At 52.2% G+C, this 27082-nt stretch overlaps 1 protein-coding gene across 2 annotated transcripts; it reads left to right on the top strand.

Moving 5' to 3' along the window:
• Positions 1-1936: 1936 nt before the first annotated feature.
• On the top strand, positions 1937-26837 carry MTHFSD (methenyltetrahydrofolate synthetase domain containing). 2 transcript variants are annotated; one of them, XM_014837146.3, is made up of 8 exons: positions 1937-2063; positions 5642-5745; positions 7130-7243; positions 10153-10266; positions 12362-12452; positions 15424-15536; positions 15822-15947; positions 24026-26837. In XM_014837146.3, exons 1-8 carry the CDS (start codon positions 2048-2050, stop codon positions 24518-24520), a joined length of 1173 nt encoding a protein of 390 aa, XP_014692632.1. In that variant the 5' UTR covers positions 1937-2047; the 3' UTR covers positions 24521-26837. The 2 variants fall into 2 exon arrangements, with proteins under 2 accessions (XP_014692632.1, XP_014692721.1); XM_014837235.3 differs by lacking the exon at positions 7130-7243 and adding an exon at positions 6984-7097.
• The last annotated feature ends 245 nt before the right edge of the window (positions 26838-27082 follow it).

Below are 27082 nucleotides of genomic sequence, written 5' to 3'. Positions count from 1 at the left end.
GTTTGAAGCATGTAGGTGAACATTCTAAAACATCTTTTACAAGAGAGCCAGCCAATTCTTCTAAGCGAGCTCTTTCATAACTATTTATTCTTTTAAGCACCAAGGCATCTGGGGCGCTTCTAACTGGGAAACACGGTGTGAAGGAACTAAAAGGACATCCTTCTTTCTGGCACCATATGCTTTCTAGCATCGCCACTGGGGAGACTGTCCCGTGTCTCATTACCATCTGGGGGCCTTGGCTGTTGGTTAGCATCCCAGTCACTGCTCTGAGCACAGTGAGTCCTGCACACGTTTCCGCTGCCTGGGCCAGGTCCACTTGCATAACATGCTCTGCACAGATGTCGCATGCTTCCCTGAAAGTGGGAACGAACACCAACCCCTCTGAGAGATTTTATTTTATAACCTCTACCGTCCAAAGTGATGCTTTGTACTCCTTTTGGGAGCCTGGTAAAAGACACTCTCATGCAGCACTAAGGCCCCTCAATGTGTTTATGTGTTAATGCTACGGAGACCACATAGGAACGTAGAATTGTGACCAGGAGCCACACGATTTGCAATGAAGCCCATTGGGGTTACGTCATGCTCTGCCCCTTCCCAGCCAGGTGACCTCAGGTGAGGTTCTTTAACATCCTGAGTCTGTTTGTTCCCTCTTCTCTAGAATGCCAGTCACACTTGCGCCTGAGGTGGTTGTGGGGATTATATTCAGATAAGACTTCTAAGGAACTTAGCCCAGTGCCTGACACATTAGTAGCCTTTTTATTATGGTCATTAATTACGTTCCATCTGATGAAGACAAAGGGCATAGGATCAGCTCCTGAGACCTTGAATAAGTCCCTGGAACACCCAGAAACTCATTTGCAGTAACTGTAAAGCAGGTATTAAAATGCTTTGTCTAGGGCCAGCCTCAGTGGCCTAGTGGTTAAGTTCCACGCCCTCTGCCCCACTTCAGTGACACAGGTTCAGTCCGCCACATGCACCTACACTGCAGGTCAGTGGCCACGCTGTGGTGGTGGCCCACATACAAAATAGAGGAAGACGTGCAGCAGATGTTAGCTCAGGGCGAATCTTTGTCTATTTCACACGTTTGTCGGGAGGATGTATAAAGTATCGGATATCTAACTTTGGAAAGTAGGTACCACTTCTTGAGCCCTTATGACACACTAGGCTCATTGTTAGGCTATGCAATCACACATTAGGGAGTGGGTACTAGTGGCTTGGTTTCCCACCCCTCCTTTTGTGGTGGTGGAGGGGTCATCTTCCTAAGGCTTGAATGCTCCGCCAAACATCCTCCCGCTAGATTAGGGCCAGGGGAAGGAATGGACTTGGTTGTCCGTTCAGCCCCGTCTCTTCCAGCCGCCCTTAGGTTACATCCGGTGTGTTGAACGCATGAGAGAACAAACGAATGAATGATGCAGCCGAACAAACGCAGGCGGCCACGTTCCTTCGGTCTCTAGGAGATCCAGAGGCCACGGCAAAATCTAACGGGTGTGAGCTCAAAGTGCGGCCTCGGAGCCGCAGAGGACTCACCCAGGAGCGGGGCTGGGCGGGACTCCAGACCCAGTGAATCCCAGCAACCTGACATTTCAAACTGGTACCCCCGGCTGAGTCGGACACACACCCAGGTGTGAGCACCTGAGTGTCTGCAGGGTCTCAGAGGAGCAATCAAGGCCGGCCTCCCGGAGGCGGCCTCTGCGGACCACAAGAGGGGTGGGTTGCGTTGGAATTGGCAGAGGGCTCCGAGAGGCCAGGGGCGTGCTCACTTCGGTAGCCCCGGAGCCCGGCAAATAGGCAAGGCAGGGGCAACACGGACTCGCCCCATAAACAAGCCACAGGCCTGGAAGCCGCAGGAGTCTTTCCACGCACCTCCTTCCTCCAGGCCCGCGGCGTCGCACGCGCATGCGCGCCCGGGCCAGTCTGCACTGGGCCTCCCGGGGCACATGACCGCCCCCCTCCCGGCCAGAGCGCAGGCGCGGGGAGAGCGCAGGCATGTGACGTCACTGCGCGCCGGACTCCGCCCCTGGAGGCGTCGCGCACTGGCGGCGTCGTCATGGAGCCGAGTGCGGGTGAGAGGTCGCCGGGGATGGAGGGAGGCCGCCCGAGAGACGGGGGTGGCGCCGGGGACCCCTGGAGAAGGACGGGGGCTACAGCAGGGCCGCCGGGGGCGGGCGGGAGGCGCGGAGGGGTCTGGGTGGGTTCGGGGTGGAACTGGCGGCGGACTCGGACCCAGTTGCTCGACCGTGTCGGTGGGTTAAAGATAGTGGGTGAAGAGGAGGGAAGGCCACCTCTGGGCACGTGGTGGCATCCGTGAGCCCCCGTGCCAATCGTCATAACTACCCCGGGGGATATGTACTCCTGCATCATCCCCACCTGACAGCAGGGGAAACTGAGGCTCCCGGCTGCTGGCCGAGGCAGGACTGGAAACCAGTTTAACGGGGTCTTCGTTACTGTGCTCTTAAATGCTTCCCGGGCCTCGGCTGTACCGGGGCCTGTCCCAGGCGCTGGGAAGCTCGCCCCAGCCCCGGGGCTCTAGGTCACCCTCTAGTGGAGAAGAGCTTTGGTGACTGATTGCCTGGCAAGGAGAATCCTGCTAGGGCCCTTGATGCGCCAGGCTCTGTTAAAGCCAAGTTCCAGAGCCAGGAGGAAGTCCACTCCTGCCCTTCCCACATGTGTGGCATGTAACAAGCCCATGATACCGTGGGATGATAACACAGACCCGCGGAGCGCCAGCACTGGGCTCAGAGCTAGAGGTAGAAGGATGAATGGGACCCGAGCTGACCCGACAGGCCCAGAGCCGGTGGAGGGGAGTAAAGAGGCCGTTACAGAACAGGGTTCAGGCATTTCACACATTAATATACGTCGCCTTTTGTTATCCCCATCATTCCCCATGTTTTCCTAACTTTCCAAGGGCAGGGACCTGCCGTTTTTTTCGCCCTCTCCCCTTCCAATTAGCCCGTTGCTTTCTAAATGGGAGTCGCTTAAATGTTTGTGATTAATGGACTCTCCAGAGCAACGGCCACCGTTTCTACATTTCTTGTGTCCCACACAGTATCCTGCACAGTGTTGGGGATGTTGTACGACCTATGGGTTGTTAGTGAAAGTGATAAGTGTAATAACCTTTAATAGTTGTGCCAGTGTAATTGTTTCTGTTTGAAAAAAATCAAACAGATAGGGAGGGTGCCCTGGGTTCCTAAAGAAGGGGCATCTGTCTGCGACTAAGCACTCAGATAATGTTTCCCGGGGGAGGGAGAGAAGGGCTGGACCAGGAAGGAGAGGAGAGGAGGTCCAAAGGGGGCTCTCCTAAGGGAGAGAGAGAGGTGGGCAGGTGTGTGGGGCAGGAACCAATAGTGGTTGAGCCGCTTTTTGCATTCGAGGTGAGGGTGATGGGAGATAAGGCTGAAGTGGCCAGCAGGGCTTTCCAGCTCATTGCGTACCCTGTGACAGAGGGATCCACAGGGCACTGGAGCAGAATGGAGGGGAGACTTCCTGGAGGTGGTGCCCAAGCTGGGCCTTGAGGAGTGAGGGTTTGCTGGAGGGACAGAGAGCCAAGCCGACTTTCCAGTAGAGAACAGCAAGCGGAGAGCTCCCAGCAGGAAAGAATAAGCCAAGTGCTGGAAACTGCCTGTGTGGCCCTACCCACGCTGATGCAGTGTAATCTCAGCCTGCATCGTTGGAGACGGCGTTCCCTGAGCACAGCCCCATCTGCAGTTTTGATTTCTGGAGTGGTTCAGAAGCACAGCTAGGGTCAAGAGGCACCAGTCGTGCTGCAGTGGCCTCCAGGAGGCCCTGAGCCTGACTGTGAGGGGCCTTGTCTGCACACTGCCGAGGGCATTAGGTCTAGCTGGGGGCCTCAGCAGCAGAAACTTTTAGCTGTGGCCCTTACACCTTAAAACTACGCATAGAGGTTTAACAAATTGATATCAATGGGTGGGGGCGGGGCGGTAGACTATGCATCAGTGACAAAAGGGGCTGCCTGAGCACAGTTTGACCTGTCCTTTAGGGGAGCACTGTGCATCTGCAGAGGGCAGAGGGTGCTTCGTACTGAATGGACTCCTCTGCAAAATAGTAACTAAAAGCAACAGCCAAGTGCAGAGCAGTGGGTAGCTGCGTGTATAGTGCCCGACCTTAGGGAGAGAGCAGGCGGGTGAGAACCCCATCTCCTGGGTGAAGCCCGAGCTCCCTGGGGAGGAATTCACAGCACTAACGGGCGCACGGATTGCCTGGGGGGAAGGGACCTGGGACCTGGCAGACAGCAAGCAGAGAGGGTTTTCATTGTAGATCTGTTTGTTTGTTTTAAAAATCCATTTACAAAGAATTAAGCTTTTAGAATGTAATTTATTTACATGATTCAAAGCCACACAATTCAGAAATGTTCACGGTGAGGAGCCGCCTCCCAGCCCCTGCCACCTCCCATCCCCGCGACTCCGGTTCTCTCTGGCCGTGGGGCTGCGCCCTTGTGTCACTTTTGAGCAGCCTCCACTCATTTAACAGAGACTGAGGACCTGAGGGGTTAAAGCTGCCCCTCCCTGCTCGGTGATGAGAGGTCCCCCAGCCACACACCCTGTGGGGAGAACCTCATGTTCGCGATCGGTGTGTTCAGTTATGGCGAGCACCGTCTGAGTTCTCTGAACAGAAGAGGTCGACCTGCAGCTCCCAGCCTCAGAGATGCACACGCCCTCAGCACAGTGTGTGTGTCGCCTGCGGAGGCTCCCGGATAGCGTAGGGTACATAGCCCTCTTCAGCCTGAGTTACGTTTGGGCACTGAATCTCCTGCCAGGTTGGGAGGAAAAGTATTCCAGCGAATGAGATTACCACATGAAATTCCCTGCTTCGTAATTCACAATGCTGGCCGTATAGGAAGTTGTTATGAAAATAAATCAAGTAGTTGATATGAGAGTGATTTGAAACAAACTTCTGTACAAGTACAAGGATAGCCTTTTGGACCAACTAAAAGACTCAGTGAACATTTTTAAATGTTTCTATGTGAATGTGCTGGTTTTGTGTTTTTTCTAGTTAAATGGAAAATGCTTTTTATATTTCTCTACTCCAAGAGGAGTACATAATTACTGCAGATTTTATTAGGACTGCCCTCGTCAAATAATACTAAAGTATATTTGTCACCTAAAACTGCGTTTCCAAAGTTGAGTATAGAATAGAAGATTCCCACCCTAATGAAGGAGATCATGGGTGGCAATCCGAAATAATGACCGGCCTGCAAATCACTTAGGGCTCGGACAGGCTTGCTGGATTGACAGCAGACGTCAGCTAATTGTAGCTGTCCCCAGACTAAATAGACTGAGTGTGAGAGGACAGAACTCGAGTCTCCGAGGGAGGGCTCTAGGCGAGCTTGCGTATGTGGTTTGGGTTGCATTTTGTTCTCATATTGCTACAGGCCAGTAGAACTAGGTTAAACACTTGGACTCTGTTGAATTTACTCTGTTTTTGGACTTGAGCAGTTTGTCGTGAGTGTAAGAGTACTCACTAGCCCCGATTTTCCCACGCAGACACGAGAAGCCCTAGATTCTGGTCTGGCGTGGCAGGGCTGAGGGGGCAGCAGGAGCAGGCCCATGATAGGCCCCGGGGCTGCGTGCGCTATGGGAGTCCTTTCTGCTGTATTAATCAGGCGCACCGTTTCTTGCAATAGGTGTTTCCAAACAGGACATTCGTGAGCAGATTTGGGACTACATGGAATCACAAAATCTAGCTGACTTTCCCCGGCCTGTTCATCACAGGATTCCCAACTTCAAGGTACTGAAGCGTTCCTGGAGCGTTGGAAAGGAAGCCGGGACATTCCTAAATGAGCGACATTAGTAATACAGTTCCGTCCTGCTTCATGGTGCATTTGAATTCGGTGGATGGGGAGTGGTGGCGTGAAATCCAAACCAGCTGGCCGGGGCGTTTTTGTGCTTCCAGACGTCCCTCGTGTTACTCGATCGTCACTCGCAGAGTCTCTTACTTTTCTGTGCAGGGTGGGTTCTGTCTTGCCACGAAGTGGTGCGAAGCCCACTGGTCGCCAGTCAATGCAGAGTGAGATATTTATCCTGGCTGGAAGCATGTCATTGTGCCTTTTCACAAAATTGGCTACCTAAAAGCGGTGAGGAGTGATGCGGGCCCAGAGGGAGGCCCTGCTGCCGGTGCCTTTGGGCAGAGAGGCAGGCCTCGCTAGGCCCTGCCGGCTCCGGGCCTCAGTTTCCCTACTGTTCAGAACAGAAGACAATCAAAGATGTCTGTCTGTGATGCTATTCATAGAAAAAAGTTTGCTCAAAATTGGCAACACAAGACAACTCATGGTCTTCGACATGCACGCTTTCCACGAGAAAAAGAAAGTGCTTGTTGACAATACACCGACGGCCCCGTCAGGTTTGAGGACGTTTGCCATCACCCTCTCCACTTGGGCTGGGCTCTCCCCGCGCCTGGCTTCTCAGAAGCAAACCCCAGCCGGTCTCTGGTCCTCAGCTGAGCTGGTCCAGGGGCCATCCTGTCCCTTTGAAACACCTGTTTTTGTATGGTTTTTGTTGCTACTTTGTTTTGTTTCTGTGCTTGTTACCTCAGGGAGAGAAATGTACATGAAGTACAGGGAAAACAGGAAAGATGCACAGAATTAGTAAAAAAATCTTTAAAAAGGCGTCAACTAGGAGAAGGACGGGGGTTCTGGGTTAGTGGGAATAAGCTATTTCTTGATTTAGGTGGTGGTTACGCAAGTGTGTTCATTTTGTGAAAATTCATCAAACCGTACACCCATGATTTGTACACTTTTTGTGAAGTGTGTTTTATTTCAGTAAAAAATAAACTGGGGCTCGGCTAGCTTTCTCAGCCCCTTTCTCCCCTGCCTGCTTTCTTAGACATCTCTGGGTGGCTCTTCAGTCTCGTCTCAGTAGTAGCGCGCCCTGCCTGGCTGGGTGGGATACAGGACCCAACTGCTCAGGCTGCACTTGGCCCACCGTCATGTTGTCCCCTCAGTAACTTGCAATTGCCTTTAAAAACAGGGTGCTCCTCGTGCTGCCGAGCATTTCCCACGCTTGCAGGCGTTCAAAATGGCCAGAACCATTAAAGTCAATCCTGATGCTCCCCAGAAAAATGCTCGCTTCCTCGTCCTCGACGTAAGTGCCACTCTTTCTCTTTGCCTAACCAGGGCTCTTATCTGGCTTGCCAAAACATCAAAGACCTAGAAGTTTTTGCCAGAATGCAGGAAGTTAAAGTGGACCCTGATAAACCGCTGGAAGGTGTTCGGCTGCTGGCGCTGCAGGTAATCTTCCTTCCCCGGGCTGGAGCCCGGGCTCCTGCCGGACCGCGTCCTCCAGGTGGCTGGCAGTGCGTGCGGTCCTGCATTTAGAAGGCTGGGGCTTCCAGGAACAGTGCTGCAGTCTTTCGGTTGTTAGCAGTCAGTCAGTCAGAAGTCCTGACTATTTCTAGATTCAAAGACAAATGACATTCAAAGTGATGACACCGAGGCGTTCTCACCTCTGATGCGCTTCATCGGAAGAGAAAGGTTGCAATGTTTATTTCCTTCTGCTGCCTTTGTAATATAATTCTTTGAAACTTGATGATCCATGGTTTGATAAATGAGTCCCCAAAATATATAAATTAAAACAGTGTTTCTTATATATGTAGGCCCCTTTTCAAGAAAAAAAGAATTCCCCTAGGGTTGCTTTAAATTAATTTGTTACAATTTAATTTAATAATTATAAACGTAAAACTGGGTATAAATTTTAATGCTCGTAGCTCTTTTGCACCTATACAATCAAAATAAGCATATAAATTAAATATAAACAAAACGATGAAAGCAATAACATCCAAATAACAGCACTGATTTAATCTGAGGGCTGGTGTTCTTTTGCTGAAACAAATCACTGCTGATACTGGGGACCTGCTGCTGAATGTAGCCATGCAGGATCTTTGCAGTTCTGCCTGTGCTGCCACAGCTCGCGCGGTGACCCGGTTCTCGCAGACTCCTGAGGAGCTGTGGTCACGCGGCGCCTTTCGTCCTGCTTGGCGAAGTAAATAAGTCAGAAAAGAACTGAACAGGGAATGAGGGGCGCTGGGGTCGTGTTCTGGGTCTTTGAACTGTCTTCTGTAGGAGATCGTTTGCTAATAGTGGTTCAGCCCCAAGAGAGGCCTCCCGTTTAGGCTCTTCTGGAAGCATTCTTTCTTGCCACCTTCATTTTCCCAGTCAGGAAATCACTTTGATGAACTAGAGAAGGCCCCGCAGTGAGCAAGTGAGCAGTTACTGTGTGTGAGGCACTGTTCCAGCGAAACACTTCCCTGTGTTACTCCATTTAACTCTACCAACAACCCCTAAGAGTGATCTCCATGCCCTTATGACTTTGAAGAAACCAGACACGGAGAGGGCAAGTGTCTGGGCCAAGCCACACGTCAGGAATGGTGGAGCCGAGATTCTGACCCCCCACGTGACTCCAGAACCTGCTCCCCTCATGTGTGAGGGTCAGGGCGTTCTTACCTCGCAGCCCCTCAGAGCGCAAACTCAAAGGCCTCAAATGTGCTAGAGATTAGGTCAAGGCAACCTGTCAGGGGAGTGTGGCCAGGTGGCAGGATGCAGTAGCCGAGACCTCACCGTTGCTTCATTTATTCCGGGAAGTCAGCAGCTGAGCTGTGGAGGATCTGCGTGTCCCAGGTCTGCGCCGGGCACGGGGATGTGGTGGTGGAAACGCATAGACATGTGTGCTCCCTGCACTTTAGGGCCACGGGCTTCTCAGTGCTTTCTGGAAACTAGTGGGTTAAGAATCACCTGGGAAGCAGGTGAACCTGCAGCTGCCTCAGCTCTACCTGACTGCAGGCAGGGACGGGGATGCACATGGCACAGCCCACACCTGGGGACACCGTGGCCTGTGCTTGGGGTTGCACAACTTCCCAGACTCAACCCCAGACCTTGCATTGGTTCCTAGAGTCCATTTTTAATAAACACTCGATGGTCCTTTGGGAAGCACTGTCCTGGGCAGGGTAGCATCTGCCAACCCTGGCTGCATGTTGGGCCCCCCGCCACGGAGCTTGGACACCTCTCTGCTGCGAAGGTCAGGTTCTGAATCAGAGGCTCTGAGGGTCCTGACCTCAGTAGGTCTTAAAGCTCCCCAGGTGATTCCAATGAATGACTAGGGCTGAGAGCCCCTGAGCCGGAGGTGAGCGGCTGCCAGCAAAGAGGGAGTAATGGGAATAATCCCCTGTCCGCCAGAGTCTGGAGGCTGCAGGTGGAATGAGCCCAAGCTCTTTAGTACCCAAAGGAAATAGCACGCAGTCGTGGCTCGTGTCACATACTCTTCCTTGTGGTTGCAAACCTTTAAGGAAGCCAGACTGTGATTGTATAGGCCTTTTGTGTTCTCAGGCTGTCATCTCCTGCACAAAAACTAAAACAGACTATTTTTCACATGAAATATTTTATAAATTTTATGATTGCCTCACGGCCTACCCCCGTATAATCTACAGAGACACCCTTGGGCAGTGGTTCTCAGCCTTTCCTGTGCGGCAGAATCACTCTGTGGGCTTATTAAAGCGCAGTGCTGGGCCCTGGCCCCAGAGCCTCGGATGATTTCTAACCAGTGCCCAGGGGCTGCTGATGCTGCTGCCCGGGGCACCCACTGTGAGAGTCCCCGCTCTGGGACTCACAGTGAGGCACCTGAGAGATAAAAAGAAGAAAAGAGCTGTTGACGCAGGTCGGTGTTAAATATTGATTGCAATGAGTACAATCGAGTTTGAATGGCAAACTAGATAGAAATGATGGAATAACATTTTAAATGTAGCTGTGCCGTGTCGGTTTCAAATTAAAACATCGAAACTGTGTAGGGCTTAATGCTGAGAACAGGCACCCCAGGAAAGTTATGGTTAGAATCTCTATGAGAACAGATCTTTCTTTGGATTTGCATTATCATTTTGTACCTATAACGATTTTGAACAGCAAGTAAATTAGAATTAGCAACTTTAACGAACGCCCTGCCTCTTCATCCTAAGGCAGGGTAGAATTGTGGCTCTAAGTATACTTGACCCCCACATATTGTTTAATTGGATTTGCGAACAGGTCATTTCCTTGGCACACACCAGAAAATGCAGATAACAGTAACTTGTTTCCATTCCTGAAACGTTAAAAACATAGACACGAAAGTACTGCTTCATTTTGTAATTTATTGATTGTCTTTCTTTTAAAAGAGCAGAAAAACATTGTTGGTTCCAACACCACGACTGAGAACGGGGTTGTTTAATAAGATCACACCACCCCCCGGGGCAACTAAAGACATCTTGAGAAAATGTGCCACCTCTCAGGTAAGTGCGAGAAGCAGCAGCACCCACGAGGAAGGAACTGTTCCCATCTGAGACTTCTGGTGAGTTAGAATCACGTAAAATCCCCCACAAGGTTGGAATCTATGTTAATAAAGCCAAATGAAAAGAGACGGTAAACTATTCAGCAATCCCGACGTTAAAGGAGTAAAAACAATGTGAGTACATGTATTCTGTTTGTGTAACTCAGTGTGACTTTCTATTTTGCACCAAGTTGGAAAATCTAAAATTTCCTCTTGGAAAAAAAGAAAAACAAGTCGTCTGGTGCTGTGGAGCCCTCTAGCGGTAACCTGCGACATCGCCCTGGCGCCCTATGGCCTTTTCTTGAATGCCACCAGAGCAGTTGGGGACACAGTAAAATTTCTAAGATGTGTTCCACTGGAAATTGCCTCACCAGTTCTAAAGTGATAATGGCTTTAGCAATTTAGTAATGTGACTTTATTGAGTGCCTCACGATGTCGTAAAACCAAAATGTGTAAACATTACACGGAGGTGCATTATAATGGACTCTCCTTGTACTTTACAGATAAAGAAGTAGAATTTGATGACTTTTTTCAGAGTCCTAATCTACTGGGAATAAAAAATAGGGCATCGACATATTCTCTTTTTTTTAAAGTGATTTTCTACTTAAGTTTGATGAATAAAAGTTGAATATTTTATTACTTATTGATAACCTGTCTTATTCCAAAAATAGAATTTGAAGTGGCTTACAAAATGCGTATAATAAAGTAAAATAATAAAATAAGTATAGGAAAAAGAGCAAAGGGAAAATAAAGGTAGAAAACTAGGAGACAAGCGTGATTCTGGTCAGTGTTCAGAAATGTAAAGTGTGTGCCCCTCTGCAGTCGGCGGACGTGGGCCCCAGATTGGAGCCCACATCTCCTAGTGCCAGCAGGAGTGTGAGCAGTGATAAAGCGTAGGTCTCAGACAGTCAGAGCAGGCCTTTTCCTGGGATTGTGGTCCAGGTCAGATACACCCATGGTGCTCGTGTGGTGGCCTGTGTCACCCTTACCAGCGTCTCTGCACCCCCTGCCCCGCCCGAAAGGTGGCCGCTGCACTGCTGGTTGCCAGGAGTGCCCTGTGAAGCTGTGGCACGGGCTGGTCCCTCCCAGGTGCTCCTCACAGTGTGGCCAGGCCCAGGGTGATGCCAGACCAGCTCTCACAACTGAGCTTGTGATGAGGACTGAACGGCAGCTTTTGGCGTTTTATAACATGAGATCCTCATCAAAATCAGAGATCCAGAGACGTGAACCTCAAAGGGATTTTCGTTCTTGAGGACTTTCGAGCCAAGGACTATTGGGGGTCCCCTTACTAATCACACCTACTGCTCCTCTAAGTGACTTGTCACACACTTGTAGACAGGGCCCCATACCACAGCTGGTGACCTGCTACTGCCAGGTCCTGTTCCCTACAGTGCCCTGATCTGGTTTCCTAGATTTACCGGTACCCTCCTTATCTGAGAATCAGACCCCGTCAGCGCCTGATTCTTTAAATACAGGCGTCCAGTAGTTAGTGTAAGTAGGTGCGCTTTTGGTGCATTTTGGTTGAATAAGCAATATTTCAGAAGGGATATGCTGTACGTGAAAATAATGGCCTCCAGGATTTCATACGCAATGCAGGTGTCACACCCAGTTACTGACCGTGGCTGACATGCCAGATGCGTTACCTCTGCTCTCTCGTTTCGTTCCCACAGCAGTCCTGAGGAAACTGAGGTCAGAGGGCTAGGAGGGACCTGGACCCAATTCCGTGGGACTCCCGAGCCTGTGTTCTCACCACTATTTGACTGCCCATGAGAAAAAAATAATTCCCTAAATTTTAGGAAATTAATATCCTGTTCACCAGTGCTGTCGGATCCTCCTGGCCTCTTTCCTGGGGAAGCAGTTGGGGAATTATTCTCCAACGGGCTCTGAGCCCTGGGCTCCTACGGTGCCTCTCCACAGCACCTCGTGTTTGCTGTAAGGCCTGCTAGTCCTTGCTCCATGCAGGAGCTGCTGCAGACCCCGAGTGCTCCTCCCCGAGCATGAGGAGGGGGCCGCCGCTTGCTGCCGGCAGGCTCTCAGGCCGCCGTCTGTGTTGACAGGGCGTGAGGAGCTTCAGCACTCCCGTGGGCTTGGACGCCAGGGTCCAGGTGGACTTGGTTGTGGTGGGGTCCGTGGCTGTTTCTGAGAAAGGTAAGATTCAACATGGGAATCCTCGGGTGTGATCGCTTTCCCTGCAGCTTGCTGTCCCCCAGCCTTCTCGTCTTCTGGGCGTGGACGGTAAGTCATCTCGCTTTCTGGACACGTGCCTGGCCCCCCCCGCTGCCCCTCTCATTCACTTGGGAGAATGGACCCAGGCCTTCCCATTCCCGGCCCTGTGAGCACCGCTCCCGTGTTTGCGCTGTCCTTCACAGGACAGATAAAGGGAAGTAAGCGCTCTTCAGCTGGTGAGAGCTTTTCCCTCTGGTCTTACGTTAACTGGAGCTGAGTGCACTGCAATATGTCCGTAAATAGTGGGTTTTGGAGCGCTCCACTTACACGGAGAGACCTTGGTTCTAAGCTTTGTCTTTGTGATGAAGCAGCAGCCTCCTGGACAGCACGGTGCCCCGGGCCTGCCTGAAGGCCTGGCGCTCTGCTGAGCCACCCTCGGGACCGGGCCCCTGAGGCCCTCGTCCCCGTCCGCACTGCTCTGCCCCAGCCCCGGCTGGATGCTCTTTGAGAACAGTCTGCGTATGCTGCAGCGGGAGCAGCGGGCTCCGGTGGGATCAGCCCATCGCAGACCTGCGCTTGGACCCTGTCCTTTGGGCCCCCTGGGGAAGCGTCCTCGCCTCCCGTCCTTCCCAGAGAAAAAGGCGAGAACTGTCCGAAGACGCTCGTCCCCAAAACTCTCTGTGAAAATTAGTCGGCCACAGCCCAGTTCTGCCTTAAAGAGAGGTTCCCGGGAAATAGTTGGAGAGAGATGCTCTAAGTCGTTCATTCCAAACCCTGAGCACCGTGTTTTTAAATGCTGGCCTTTAGTATCTTCACCTTCAATTTACTCTTTTCCCCACCCTCGCTCTGGCTGGTGTGTGAGATGTTATGGTTCTTAATCTTGTCTTTCCGTGTACTCTCAGTTACACATGCTTTATGTGTGTCATCAGGGCTGGGTACACATGGGCACACTTTTCCTGTGTGCCAGGCGGACACTGAGTGTCTCTGCCTTGGGCCCACAGTGAGTGGAGGAGCAGACAGGATAGCTGAACTATGAGTCGACGTGCTTGGCGATAGAAACAGAAGTCAGAATGTACTTTAGCGGGCTCGGAGGAGCGACCCGCAAGCCTGGAGCATCATCTCAGAGGTGACCTCAGGGCTCCATCTCGTGCCAGGTGTTTTCAGGGCAGGTGGCGCAGGAGAGTGAGAAGGAGCAGTGTGGTCATGTAGCTTGACCCTTTGGTGGCTGGGGCTGCCTTTCCAGAGGCCTTGAGGCCCAGTGAAGGGGTTTGGGCTATTCTCTTTGGGCTATGGAAATTAGCAAAGATTTCTTCTTTTGAAAGATCATCAGGAGTTTTCTGTTTTAGCTCAGGATGTTTGTAGAAGAAAAGAATGTTTTGTAAGTGTCATCCTCCAGATAACCCCCTGGTTAAAGCAACAAAATCACTGTGCACATGTTTATAAAATTTGAATAGCATGGAAGCATCACCCGGCACCTGCCCTCTTCCTGTCCCCACGCCCCCATTGGCAGTTCCTTGTGCCCCTGCATGCGACACCAGCACCGCGTGAGGTCCGGGTGTCCTGTGCGCTCCTTGCATGGGCTGTGTGTCCATCCTGTTTCCGCTCTGCAGGAGGGGCAGCAGCACTCGGCGCTCTGTGCCATGTGGAGGATGGGTCTCCGCCGTCTTTGCCCGTCATGAGGACGGGTCGGCGTCCTCCTGTTGAATAGCCCTGACTGACAGACACTTACGTTATCTCCAGGGTTTGCTTTTGACTTTGCCCTTCCAGATAAGGCTAGAGTGAGGTAGAATCTTGTCATATGGTCTAGATGTGCTTTGAGGACTGTCCACGGGGTAATTCCTAGGAGAGGAGATGCCAACCAAAGTGGGGGTTATAAATCCTGATGGATGTTGCCAAATTACCCACCAGAAAGGTTGTCTGCCTCACATCCCCAACACCTAGTGCCTTGCCTCTCTCCCCGCTCCCTTATTAATAACTAGAATTATCCAGCTTTAATTTTTACCCCTGAGATAGTGGACAATGGTGTTTCGCTTGCTTTCTGTTCATCTGCCTGACTCTTTCTGGGGACTGTTCATATCATTTGCTGTTTTTCTGTTGAATTGCCTTTCTCTTGTTTCTTTGCATGCACAGCTTTTATTTGTAAAAGCAGCATGATCAGATCAGAATCTTAGAAGGACGCATGAGCGATGATGTTTATAATCTTGGTGACGACACTGGTGCGATGTTAGGTAGAAGTCACAATTTCTGAAACGCCATGGGCCTCCTAAGGAGGGGAACATGTGGACTCCTTTGGGAGGTAGAAGGCATTTTAACGTGTCCTGTCTTGCTGCATTCTTTCCTCCTGCTTAGCTTCTCCTCGAGCTTCAGGTGACCCTTTTCTACTGCCACCGTTTACGAATGTGCGAAATGGGGCTAGCGCTGCTTAACCCGCCCTTTCCTCAGGAACTTTAGGGTTGAATGGGGTAACTGTTGAATGCTTTTTACAAGACAAGGCTGTGCTGTCTTCAATCACGTCGGTATCCCTGATTTTTGAGTTTTTATTTTCTCTCCAAGGAAAACGCATGAAAAAGATTTTCCCATTAATAGGAATTTGTTCTTAGTCTTTTTAAAAACTACTCTCTCATTACTTTGAAATGTGAGTCCTGCCAACATAAAACTCAGGTGAATGCAAGCTGGGTCTCCTTTGTAGGGAAAGGTTTCCCTGTTTCAGAGGTTTGAAGTTCACTTTACTGAGTGGTAGCCACTGTACGTAATCAGTAATGTTATTCCTCTCTAACTCCTGTAAGTCCATTTTTGGTGGGCTGCCTGTGGGGTTATTATGGAAGTTTCCACGGAAGAGCCAGGGATATTGGGTCCAAGTTTCTCCTTCCATTGTGATATGGTGAAAAATTTACTCCTGAATAATTTTCAACCAGACTCCACAGAGATGGTGATTTTCTGTGTTGTCTCTTAGGCTGGAGAATTGGGAAGGGAGAAGGTTATGCTGATCTAGAATATGCCATGATGGTGTCCATGGGAGCAGTTAGCCCGGAGACGCCAGTGGTCACCATCGTCCACGACTGTCAGGTGCTTCCTGGGAACGGGCCACGCAGATCCACCGCCATTCTCCTCTTCAGGGGTGGTATGGGATGGGGTGGGAGGGACTGGTCTCTGCCTTGGCTCTGCCGTGTCATGAGTGGTGTCGACTGGCCAGAGCTGGATCTGGTTACTGACAGAGCAGGCAGGCCTCATCCGGAGTGGGTTTGGGAAGGTCGTACTGATGCACTGCATGGAACTGAGTAGTGCAATGGACATGATGGACATGACGAGCCGGTTCCCTGACAGCCCCTCTACCGTCTTCTGTTTGCCCAGGTCGTTGACATACCTGAAGCGCTCCTTGAGGATCACGACCTCACAGTGGACTATATTCTCACTCCAACGAGGGTCATTGCCACGGGGTGTGAGCGCCCGAAGCCAGCGGGAATCATCTGGTCAAAGGTGGGTCACTGCGTGGCCTCGAGGGAGGCCGCAGGGTCCCGTAGCCAGCTCTGGCCCATAGCCTAGAGGCGTCTCCTGTTTTACTGTGTTCTCTGTCTGGCACAGCGGCTGTCCCCAGACCTGGCATGGCTCTACGTTGGAGTCACCCGTGAGCTTTTGAACAGTTCAGCTCCTGAATCAGTCTCCAGGGATGGGCCCAAAAATCTACTTTTCGAACCGCAGGTTCTGACGAGCACTAGGTTTAAGGTCTACTGCTACAAGACACATCGCTGTAGATGGCAGCAGTGAGCACATCCACTGGGAGGGGTAATGCCCTGGATCTGTTTGCCTCCTGCTTTTCATTTCTGAGTTGTCTTCCTACGTCCTATCACAGTAACGTCCTGTCTCATCGGTTTTCCCTTTCGCAAACCCAGATTTTCTTCCTGCAGTCTGGATCTGCAGGCAGAACTAAATCGAGTGGGAGGCAGTACCCAAAGCCCTCCTCAGCTGCTGCCTTCCTGACTTTTATCTCCAGAATAGGCAGGGGCACATACTACAGGTTAGTCTGCAATAGGAGTTGGACCCAGCAGCCAACCTTAGGCCGGCATGTCTGAGGGTTGTGACGCCGTCTGCTGGCAAGCAGCCAGAATTACTGAGCAAGCGGGTGAAGCTGTGCTTCCCTTGGAATGAGACTCGGCTAAAGAAGCGTGTTTGTCCATCTTCCCGTTCCTCAAACCTGAATCCCCCAGAGTTGGAAGGCAGCCTGCCTTTGGGGACAGGCAGTCAGCAACATCCACCTCCAAGGGTGAACGCTGAGCCGAAACGTCCTGCACGCACACAGGTGCCACAGCCAGGCGGGGTTTGGGCCGTCGGGGGTCTGCACCCCTTCCGGGTTAGCCCCTGATAAAAGCAGAGAGGAGGAGCGTGCGAGACTCAGAAGTGAGCGCCCCCTGAGCACCAGGGAGAAGGTGGTGGCACCCTTGGTGAATATTAAAACATCCCTTGGTGTCTTTCATAAGAACCTGGGTTCACCTTGCAATTCAGATCCACCGCTTCCCTGTAAGGGGAGGCTGACACTCGGGTCATAGGGGCAAGGTGGCGTTTGCCCAGAGCTGGGAACACGGGCCTGGGGAGGTTGCACACGGGGCTGGCCACTGCCAGGCTGCAGGTCCCCGGGGGGCCTGTGCTTCGTAGATGAGGGCAGATGCAGCGCACGTCAGGAGGGGTCTGGGTGGCCTCTGCAGGGAGAGAGAGATGGTGCCTTGAGGAATAGCCATGGTTACATTCTGCAGATCTTAACAAGAAAAATATAAAAATAGCAACAAATTAGGGCATCGGTCGGGTTAGACAAATATAATCGCTCTTACATAAAAAACAAACTCAGCCAAAGCTTCTGAAGACGTGGTCAGCCACACTGATGTGTGTGGGGCCTCGGGGCCCTTGCTGCTTGTTGGGACCTCAACTTCGTCCCCTCTTCCCAAAAGATGCTAACTGTTCATGAGGCCTGGGCAAGAATCTCACACTTTTAAAAGGCCATTTCTCGTATTTGGGTCCTGTGTTCTCGGTTCTACCATCCAGTGGTCGTCCCTTTGCGTGCATCGTACGGAGGCAGTGGCTTTCCCTGGCCCCTGGGGTTTCCATTCTGGCCTTGCTGCAGTGTAGCCAGAGTGCATTTTTGTCGATGTGGGGCAAGTCCCTGTGTTCCACTGAAGATTCGGGGAGGGGCGGGGGGAGTTTGATGCTGGGTTATGATACTATTTCAGATCGGCTATTTGGCAAACATTGGTATATCTTTCCACAGTATTCTACCCACAGACTCCTTATCATGTAGGTATTAAAATCCAAGGATTTGCCTCTTGTCTATTTTATTGGAATGTCTGGAATTGTGTTTTTCTTCTAAACACTGTAGACCGCTCAAATGAAGGTTGTGAAATAAGCACAAAATGTGATGCATTTTTTTACTCCTTCTTCGTACACAAAGATAGTGCAGCATTTGAATCCCTGGCCTTCGTTCCAGCTTTTCAAGCGGCGAAGGTCCTGCCCCAGCCTGGAGACCAGCCTGGTGTGGACTGTTGCCCGACTGTAGTCGCTTCCAGCAGTGGATCTCTTCGACCGGCCTTCTGAGGTCACGCGGCTTTGCTCCGCCTGTGCCTCGTGAACTTGAATGCGGGAGACCAGACGGTCTGGTGCTTGAGAGCGTGAGCTTAGAAGGTGACATTGCCCCACTTAGTCGCTGTACCTGTAACCTCGGGCGCTCCCTCTCCAAGGCCCCCATTTGTCTGTCTGTGAAACGAGGATGCTGTCAGTCCTGTCCTCGCAGGGTTGGTGCAAGGCCGTGTGTGTAAAGTGCCTCGCCCAGTGCCTGGTGAGCCTTGGCTGTCGTCATGGTCACGAACGTGAGATGGTGGTTAGTCACTGTGAGAGATCTGCCTGGAGCCTGTTGCCCAGTGTCCATCTTGGCGCTGGCGGCAGAGTCCTCAGATAGTCCTCTGGGTGATTCACTGAGCCGAGACTGGGTCTCACCCGTGTCTCTCTGTGGCCGTGCGTTGTCACGTGGGGCCTCGCCGTGCGCTTTACTGCCTCTCAGTGAAGGAGGAGGGCAGCGCATTCCCCGCGGTCTCTGCTGGGCAGACGACGGTGCAGGACACCTGAAGGCTGGGGTGGGGCATCGTCCTGAACCGCGGGCGCTTCTTCCAGCTCAGGTGACCGTTTGCTGTCCCTACCTAGGGACAGCCGTGTGCGAGATGATCTGCGATGGGCCGAGACCATTTGCCCGGATGCCTGGGCTCTGGCAGAAGTAAACTGCAGGTGGCCGAGGTCCCTGACCAGCCAGCCTCCGGCAGCCCCACCCTCAGCCCGTCAGCTCCGGGGCTGCGAGTCGTGCGGTGAATCGCGGCCGAGCAGTGAAACGTCCTGCTCAGGAGCATAGCCGCCTGCTAGACCCAGGCGCGTGTCGAGACAGCTGCGGCAGGATGGAGCCCACCATGGGACGAGGCCAGGCCTGTCCCGTGTCCCCCGGCTCCCCTCGCACAGCCCCGAGGGGCTGGACCCCTGGATAGCCGAGATCCACACCTTTTTTGTTATTTCCTGTGCGCTCGATTGAGGCAGATGGAGGGTAAAGGACCGACTTTAGGAATACCCTGGAGACGTGGGCAGACCGCGGGGTGTGGCTGCAGGTCCGGAGAAACAGCTGTCCTGGAGGGGCCCAGGGCACCCACAAGACTGTGCCCACCCCCTGGCACAGCCACAGGTCGAGCGACTGCCCCCTGTGCTCCCCTCAGTAACTGCCGTAAAGGTATCGTCCTGCTTCCTGGGGACGGCAGCATGACACCATGGACCAAAATCTGGGTGTCTGACTTTCTCAGCTCAGCTCATTTTCTCCTTAATTAAGGAAATGGGATTCTGCCAGGGTTGTTCTCGTGTTTAGACTCAAAGAAACAGGTCATTTTGTAGCTTCCACAGCATGGCCTCTTTACCCTGCACAGCCTGTCTGGGAGGGTGTTCTCCGATGGTCACAACGTGCTGCATTGATCGCCTTCTTGAGAATGACAGACTCCTCAAGAAAAAGGGTTTGGGGAAAGGAGCTCGTCTGAGGGGCCGCAGCCCTGGGAATTGAAGCTCAGCTTCAGATCCCACATAAACACGCGTTCTCTGGAAGCAACAGCTGAATGAACTGACACCTACCTGCAACGGGGCCAGCGGGGTAGGAGGGCTGCCAGATGCTTTCATCTTAAAACAATTACTGTATTTGACCCAATAGCTCACCTTCTGGGAATCTGTCCTAGGGAAATATTTATAAATTCAGGTGAAGGTTGATTTGTATGTATTCAGGTCTAAGGCAGTGCCTCAAAATAGGGGGAAAGGTTAGTCACTTAAACACCAACCCAACAGTTCAAGTGTACACAGTGATATTTGATGGCATGAGAAGATGCTCATGGGGTAATATGTATCAAGTGGAAAAAGCAGAATATAAATTTATATGTTTGATATGTAATTTTGTGTTCTCATTATGTTAAAATGTGCATAGAAAATAGATGGAAAGAAATATACCAGAATATTAGCTAGTTATCTCTGCAAGGTGGGGTTTCAGATTTCTTTTCTCCTTTTCCCCCCAACATTTCCCACAGCAAGCACATGCTACTTTCCTAATCAAACTCATCAGTGGAGAAGACAGCAGATTTGGTAACCATCTTCCAAGCTGGACTTTCATCCTAGCTGTGTTTGAATCTGGTTTCACAGCATTAAGCTGTATAGTCTCTGTTCCCGGTGCACTCAGAGGTGGTAAAGATGAGAGTTCAAGGTCCACCGGTTCTTAGAATTCGTGTGCTTGTGTATGTGAGCTTGTGTCCACTGCTCTGTCCAACATGTTTGTGCAAAGCTTATGCCTGCTCTTCCCCAAGGGGCTGATGTTCTGGGATATGGAACACCATGGACACCAGAAAATAACAATGTTTTTCACTATTTTTTTACCTGAAGAAGATTCACCCTGAGCTAACATCTGTGCCAGTCTTCCTCTGTTTTGTATGTGGGATACCTCCACAGCATGGCCGACGAGTGGTGTGTGTCCGTGCCTGGGATCTGAACCCACAAACCTGGGACACTGAAGTAGAGTGCACAAATGTAACCACTATGCCACGGGGCCGGCCCCTGCTAAGTAATTTGTACTGACTTCCATGCCACTCCAAGTAGCCTGTCTCTTCCTGACACTGGGGCACCGTCCAATTCAGTGATGGTGTGGTCATTGCCCCTGCCTGTCCTTCAAGGGGCAAACCTATGGAGACTTCTGTTAAGTGGCACCTTTGATCAGCTATATGCAACAAGGTGTCTTCAGTGAGCTGCATTATGATTGAGACACTGTGGTCAGCAAGGGAATAGCTGCCTCCGGGCGTGGGTGCCCTGCAGGTGCTGGGCTCTGCCCCTAAGCCTGCCTCCTCCTGGAGTCATTTCACCTTGGTCATCTGGAGGTACCGAAACGCATTTCCGTCAGTGAATAAGCTTTAATCTCACGCAAGAGAACTGACAATCGGTGTATAAGTTCTACTTCACAGAAAACCCCAGTGTTTCTGTTTATCTTTGCCAGCAGCTGCTCAAACACATTGTAGCATTTTAGACCCAGAGGCATTTTAAAGATCATCTGTGCCAGTCTCCTTACCTTCTGGTCAAGGACAGTGAGAGGCAGGAAGAAGAGTGACTTGCCCACGATTGTAAAACCAGTGTGTAGCGGAGGTATGGTTACAGCTCGCGTCTCTTCCTCTTGCGTTGGCAGCAGACACCTTGAGAGTCTGAGTTCTGATCTGTATTAGACTTATCGCATGCTTCTAGGGGTCAAGTCTGTAAATTTCATCTTGAAAGAGAATACGTATTTATAAATGACACCTGTACGCCTCCGTGAAGAGTGGTTGTAGCATATGAAAGAAAATCAAATTTGCTTTATATGATTTTTTAAATGGAATGATTAGTTACAGAAGGGCAGAAATATTTTTTTCTGTTTGATTAACAAGCAAAATCTTTCATTTCGCATGGCAAATTGACAAAACGTAACAAATCTTGCTAATTGTCAACCAGGAGAAACCGAGCACTGCCCCCGTGGCCCTGTCTCCAGCAAGAGCCCCCCATCCTGTGGGCTCACAGAGGCCTTTCTGTCTGTGGGGACAGCAACCAACCAAGGCCGGCCCGCAGAGTCCAGAAATGGCAAACAACCGGGCAAGTGGCAAAAGCCAGCTCCTGCTCAGGGAGATTTTTCCATTGGACTTGTAGGGGAGTGTGGAAGGGGGGCTGACCTCGCTCCCGAAACGACCGTTTCCATTTCTGCAGACCCGTCTGCCTCGGCCGGGTGTGCCGCGGCCGTTCCATAAGTTCGTACTGTGGTACACGTTTTCACGATCCTCTGGCTCATTGGTTGGCGCGTGCACGAGCTCGGGATGAAGCGGCTCCCCGTGCTGTGCGCCGGAGCGTGTGTTTCTGCGTCACACGATGTGTTTCAGAATGGATTTCTGCTGCCTGGGTGTGGAGCCTTGTTTCCTGACACTTCCTTCTGCCCCAGGGAGCCCTGTGGTTCCGCCGGCAGAAACACCCGGGAGTCACGGCCCTGCAGGGTGGCCCCTGGCCCAGAGTTCGAGCGGGCGCTGTGCTTCCCGGGAGGCACGCCTCGGGGCCCCCGCAGCCGTGCTCGGAGTGGAGTAACGGGTAGTTCTTTCACTTTACTCACACTCTGTCTCTGACTGTAATCGCAGCTTGAATTTTCTCATCCTTTCTGAATACTAGGTGTAGTAACGGAAGAAATCCTGAAGAGTCTAATGATGCCCAGTTTGATCTGTTTTTAACTATTCTGACAGATAAGGAGGTAGACCAGGGGCTCGGGAAGGAGCTGTTGGCTGGACTTGGGTCCCCTTTGGGTTCTTTGGGACCCAGAGCTCCAGGATGCTGGTCTGTGGGTACGGTCACCTGCGGATGAATCAATTGAAGAGTGTTGCAGAGGGTGAAAGGGAAAACTTCTTCTTGATAATACAAGAGCAGTCACATCTTGTGACTGTCTCCATGGCATAGACGTGATGGTTCTTTGTTTTTCCTTTGCGTCTGAACAATGGGAAACATTAGAAGGAGCGGGCCTGGCTTTGCGTCCTTCTCTGGCAGCTGAGTCTGTACCGCCCGAAGACCAGAGTGGACGGGTGCCGCCGCGGAGGCTCCTGCTGCGTGCAGCAGTGCGGGGAGTGAGGGCAGCGACGGTGGGGGGCCCTGACCCACAGAGGAGGCTTTGCTGACGTGGGGAGCATCCTCTCCTCCGCACCAGGAGAGAGCCGCCTCCTAAATCAATGCGCCCTAGCAGCCTTGAGGCTTGCGAGAAGGCAAAGGACTGTTCTGTGTTTGTGTTTCTCTAAATCTTACCTGAGTCATTGCGTCTTAGCCTGGGGCTCGTGTGGCTCCTGTGGTTTGGAGGCCCATGAACAGACCTTGGGAAGTTGTACACATAATTGTGGGGAGCCCCTCTTGAGAAGGAACCCCAGCTTCTCTCCGAGGTCCCTGATTCCTGCCGAGGATAAGAACCATCGCACCAAGTTACATTTGATCCTGAATATAACGAGACCATTGATACTAGTTGAACTGTTTAATTTTGTAGAAAAATTGTCCCTGTCTACCTCGTGTGCTGATCCGTATTCTGACAGACCTACGTCTGTGGGAAGCCCCGAGTTGGGACCATTGCTTGCCTCTTGGTAACTATGATCATTTACAAGCTTTGAGCCCAAAAGAAACACAGAAAGCATCTCTATAGAAAGAATTTTCAGAAAGTACAAACCAGTGTCTTTCTCTTCCTCTTCTGCCGTGTGATTCCTCCAACAACGTGAGACCAACCCTGCCCTCAGCTCAGTTATCCAGATGCCGCCTGAGCCTGTGGGCAGCCCCCAGCACACTACCCCCAGGATGGAGGCTGCGGTCTCATTCTGGGCTGGATGGAGCCGATGCCAGCTGTTCACCCTGGCCGAGCCTCCCGTGCCGGGCTTCTCGTGCCGCCTGGTTATGGCAGGTTTCGGGGAATGCTTGGATCAGACCTGCGGATAGAAGTCCCCTTCCTTGGAACTTAACCTTTTGCGCAGTAGTCATTATGTTGTAGCTTGATGGCCCGTTGCTAGACATCTTTGCGAAGGTGGCGTTCTAGTTCAGGTTCCCTTGCTTGCGCTTTCTCAGCAAACCTTGGAAGCTCCAGTTGCTGAGATGCGCTCCTTCAGTGGAGGGGTGGAGAAGAGGGGGAGGTGAGCCCTGTGAATCTGTTAAAGACTGCACCCCACCCAAAGGGATAGGGAGGGGGCAAGCGTGAGGCGGGGACCCCCAGTATCCTGTGGGTCACCAGGTCCGTCACAGCCCTCATTCTAGTGACAAGCTGGGAGGTCAAAGCTCCTGGTTAGGACAGTGGGGGTCCCACTTCCCAGAGAGCCAGGCTGGGCCATTCAGCGTCTACTCCTCTGGTGCAGTGTGGCAGGTGGAGGCTGCTCACGAGAGCGCCTGGCAGAGGCCCCCTGTGACTTCAGTTCCCCCTCCCGTGTGATCATGTCGTGGTCCCCTGTGGACACCCTGAGAATAGCCAGGCTGTTTTACTCTTTCAGATCAGCTGTGAGATGATGGAGAAAATCCCAGTACTGAGGAGCCTTCGCAGCCGAGAGAAGCAGGCTGGGAAGGACGTCAGCCTACAGGATGAGCCGCGGGACCTGGATGCCAGCCGCCTGCAGACGGCGCCACTGCGTGCACTCAGGGGACCCCAGGCCCTACCCCTAGCCACGCAGCGGGAAGACGTGCCTGCTGACACTGTTTACGTTGGGAACCTCCCCCGGGATGCCCGAGTGAGCGAGCTGAAGACGGCCCTCAGAGCCCATGGCGCAGCCCCCCTGCGGCTCAGCTGGCAGGGGCCACAGCGCAGGGCCTTCCTCCACTACCCGGACGCCGCCTCGGCCCAGCAGGCCGTCTCCTGCCTGCAGGATTTACGCCTGGGTGCCAACACCTTGAGGGTGGCACTGGCCAGGCAGCAGAGGCCCAGTGACTTGGTGGACACCCACCCTGGAGAACCGCACCCTAACCATCGCCCGGCCGTCGCTGACCTATGACAATGCCCTGCTCCAGTCCCCGTGGAGCTTCAGCGGCCCACGGAGCAGGACACGCAGAGCTGTGGCTGCATGAGCCTTTCCTAGGGAGTCACAGCCTTCGTTACTGCCTGGCAGTCTCCTGATGGGTAGGGAGTGAGCAGTGACACCCTTCCCACGTGCGGGAGGCTGGGAACCCAGTCTGTGCAGGCTCTAGTTTATCTCGGTCCTTTGGCCAGCCGGGTGGTATAGACCTGTGGCTCTCTCTGTAGAGACAGCAGTTCGGAGGGTTCAGGGGGTTGAGTGAGCAATAAACAAGTGGGAGTAAGTGGTGACAGCCATTTGGGAGAGTGTGTGCTCTGGATTTGAGGGGAGTGGGAATTAAGAGGAACAGAGGATCCTGCCAGGAGAGGCCCTGGCAGGGACCAAGTGCAGGAGCACAGAGGGCCAAAACCAGAAAATGCCCTCGTGTGCTTGGCTCCTTGGCTGCCACTGCTGGATGGGGGGCTGTGTGCAAACTGCAGAAGCCAGGTACTCAGTCCCCTGGGTACAAACTGCTTGTCACCACTCAGTCCTAGTGTCAGAGATGAGAGTCGGTCCCGCGTGGAGCCTCAGTCGAACGGGTCCCACCTCCGTCCCCACCTTACCTTTCCAGCCAGCCCACCCTCTGGGTGAGCCCCCGCCGCTCTCAGCCAGCTGTCCTCACGCAGCAGGAAGCTCTGCCCCTGGGAGACACTGGCTTCCGAAGACGCATTGTCCCGGCCTACGTCGTAGACAGAGTCTTACACCCACACTCATGCGTGCCCAGTGCCTGATGTGTTCTGGGTTTTTCCTCCAGTCCTCGGTTCCTAAAAAACACGCTGGATTTTGGCTGAACTGTGCTTTCTAAACAGAAGCACTTTTGCAGTTGATCCTGGGCAAAAAGTCAAAATAAGCATTTAAGTGGAGATTTTATTTTTTTCAAATGTACATACATTGGAAACTTTAACTTTTTCGCCAAGGGTCTTACTGAGCATGTTTTAAGTGCATTATTTGCCTCAAGAGGGCAGGCCTTGCACGGGCTTTCAAGAAAACGTTGTCAAGGCCATCAGTCTCCCTTTGAGACGGCGTTTTCTCATTGGTTTCACAGTGAAAATACTGTGGAGACTTCAGACAGAAAATCTGTCCTCAGATTTGCTCATTAAACGCACTCCTTTTCTAAGTTGCTGTGAATTAAACGAGCCTGGGGCCTCTCGGCTCCCTCTTTCTTGGCCTGAACCGTCCGTGCCCGTCCGCACAGCTGGTCCTGGTGGTGTTTTTGTCCCTTGGCGTTCAGCTCGGGTGTCAGAGGCCCACTGACCCCCCCACCCAGAGCAGCGAGCTGACCATCATAACCCCTCACTCGGGTTTCTGTCTTTTTTCCAAAATCTGTCCCATGCTTGACGTGTTCTGGTTTAGTTTTTGTTGACTTTTCTAGCGTTGATTTGCCACTGTTAGAGGGGAAAACTGGATCCTGATCCCACCACAGGGAGCCCTGCGTGCAGCCTTGCCTGCCGCCACCTGCCTGAGACCGCGGAGTCCTGCACTCAGTGATGACCCCTCCCGGTTAAGCCAGGTCTCCTGGGTTCCCTGTCACCTGCAGCCAGAATAGTCCAGATACATTGATATACAGATAATCCGGCTCAGTTTATCATTTTGGTATTGTGGAAAATAGATTAGTATAAGGAAAACTAAAGAGTGAGTGCCTGAGCGGAGACCCCGGATGGACCAGCCGCAGCCTTTCCTGCTCCTTCCTGCCTCGGGCAGTCCTGGGAGGGGTGGTGCATCCCAGGGCTGCCTGCCAGATTACAAGGCAGTGCTCAGTGGCCCCGCTTTTTGTTCCCAAACCTCTTGAGTATTGTCAGCATCGTCGTCGTAAAATTCACGATAAGGGAAAGTCACGGAAAATGGCCACCTGACGAGGTACTGAGCATCCGCGGGCCCTCCACGTGGAGCTGTCTGATGCCTGGTCCCGCCTCTACTTGCCTGCATGGTGGGTGGCTTTGCCAGCGGGCGGGGAGGAGACTCCTGCCGAATGTGCAGCTGCCCAGTTCCCAGCAGCTCACCCCTCGCTCTGCACAGTGAGTGCTGCACCCCGGGAGCCCGGAGCCCTGTCCCACTGCGTCTCTGCCCGCGGTTCCAGTGCTGTGGGCAAGGCACGTAGCCTGTCTGGGTTTTAGCTTCCTTACCTTTAGCACAGAAGGGTTGAACTTGATTTCTAAGGCCCAGCCAGTTCTAACAGCCTGTGTGTCTCTTTTGAGGCCCACTGCACACCATCACTTAGACTGTTTTCTGTTTATAAAATAAACACCCATTCTGGAAATTTTGGCATGTCAGAAGTATAGATCACCCCACCACTTAAGCAGCCTTGACATCGCCCCTTACTTATTTCCAGTCTTTCTTCTGTGTGGTTTTAAACAACGTGTGCTTCAGAATCACACAGATTTTGGCTGGGAGCATCAGTTTTGCCACCATTTGGTATGGGAGGTCCTTAATCGCTGAACTTCCATGTGCTCGTCTGTAGATGGGCATAGCAACAGTACCCCCTGGAGATTTGTGGGGGTTAGA

This window comes from Equus asinus, chromosome 28 (assembly GCF_041296235.1).
Source record: "Equus asinus isolate D_3611 breed Donkey chromosome 28, EquAss-T2T_v2, whole genome shotgun sequence".
NCBI lineage: Eukaryota > Metazoa > Chordata > Mammalia > Perissodactyla > Equidae > Equus > Equus asinus.
This window is presented reverse-complemented; position numbering and strand designations above follow the sequence as displayed.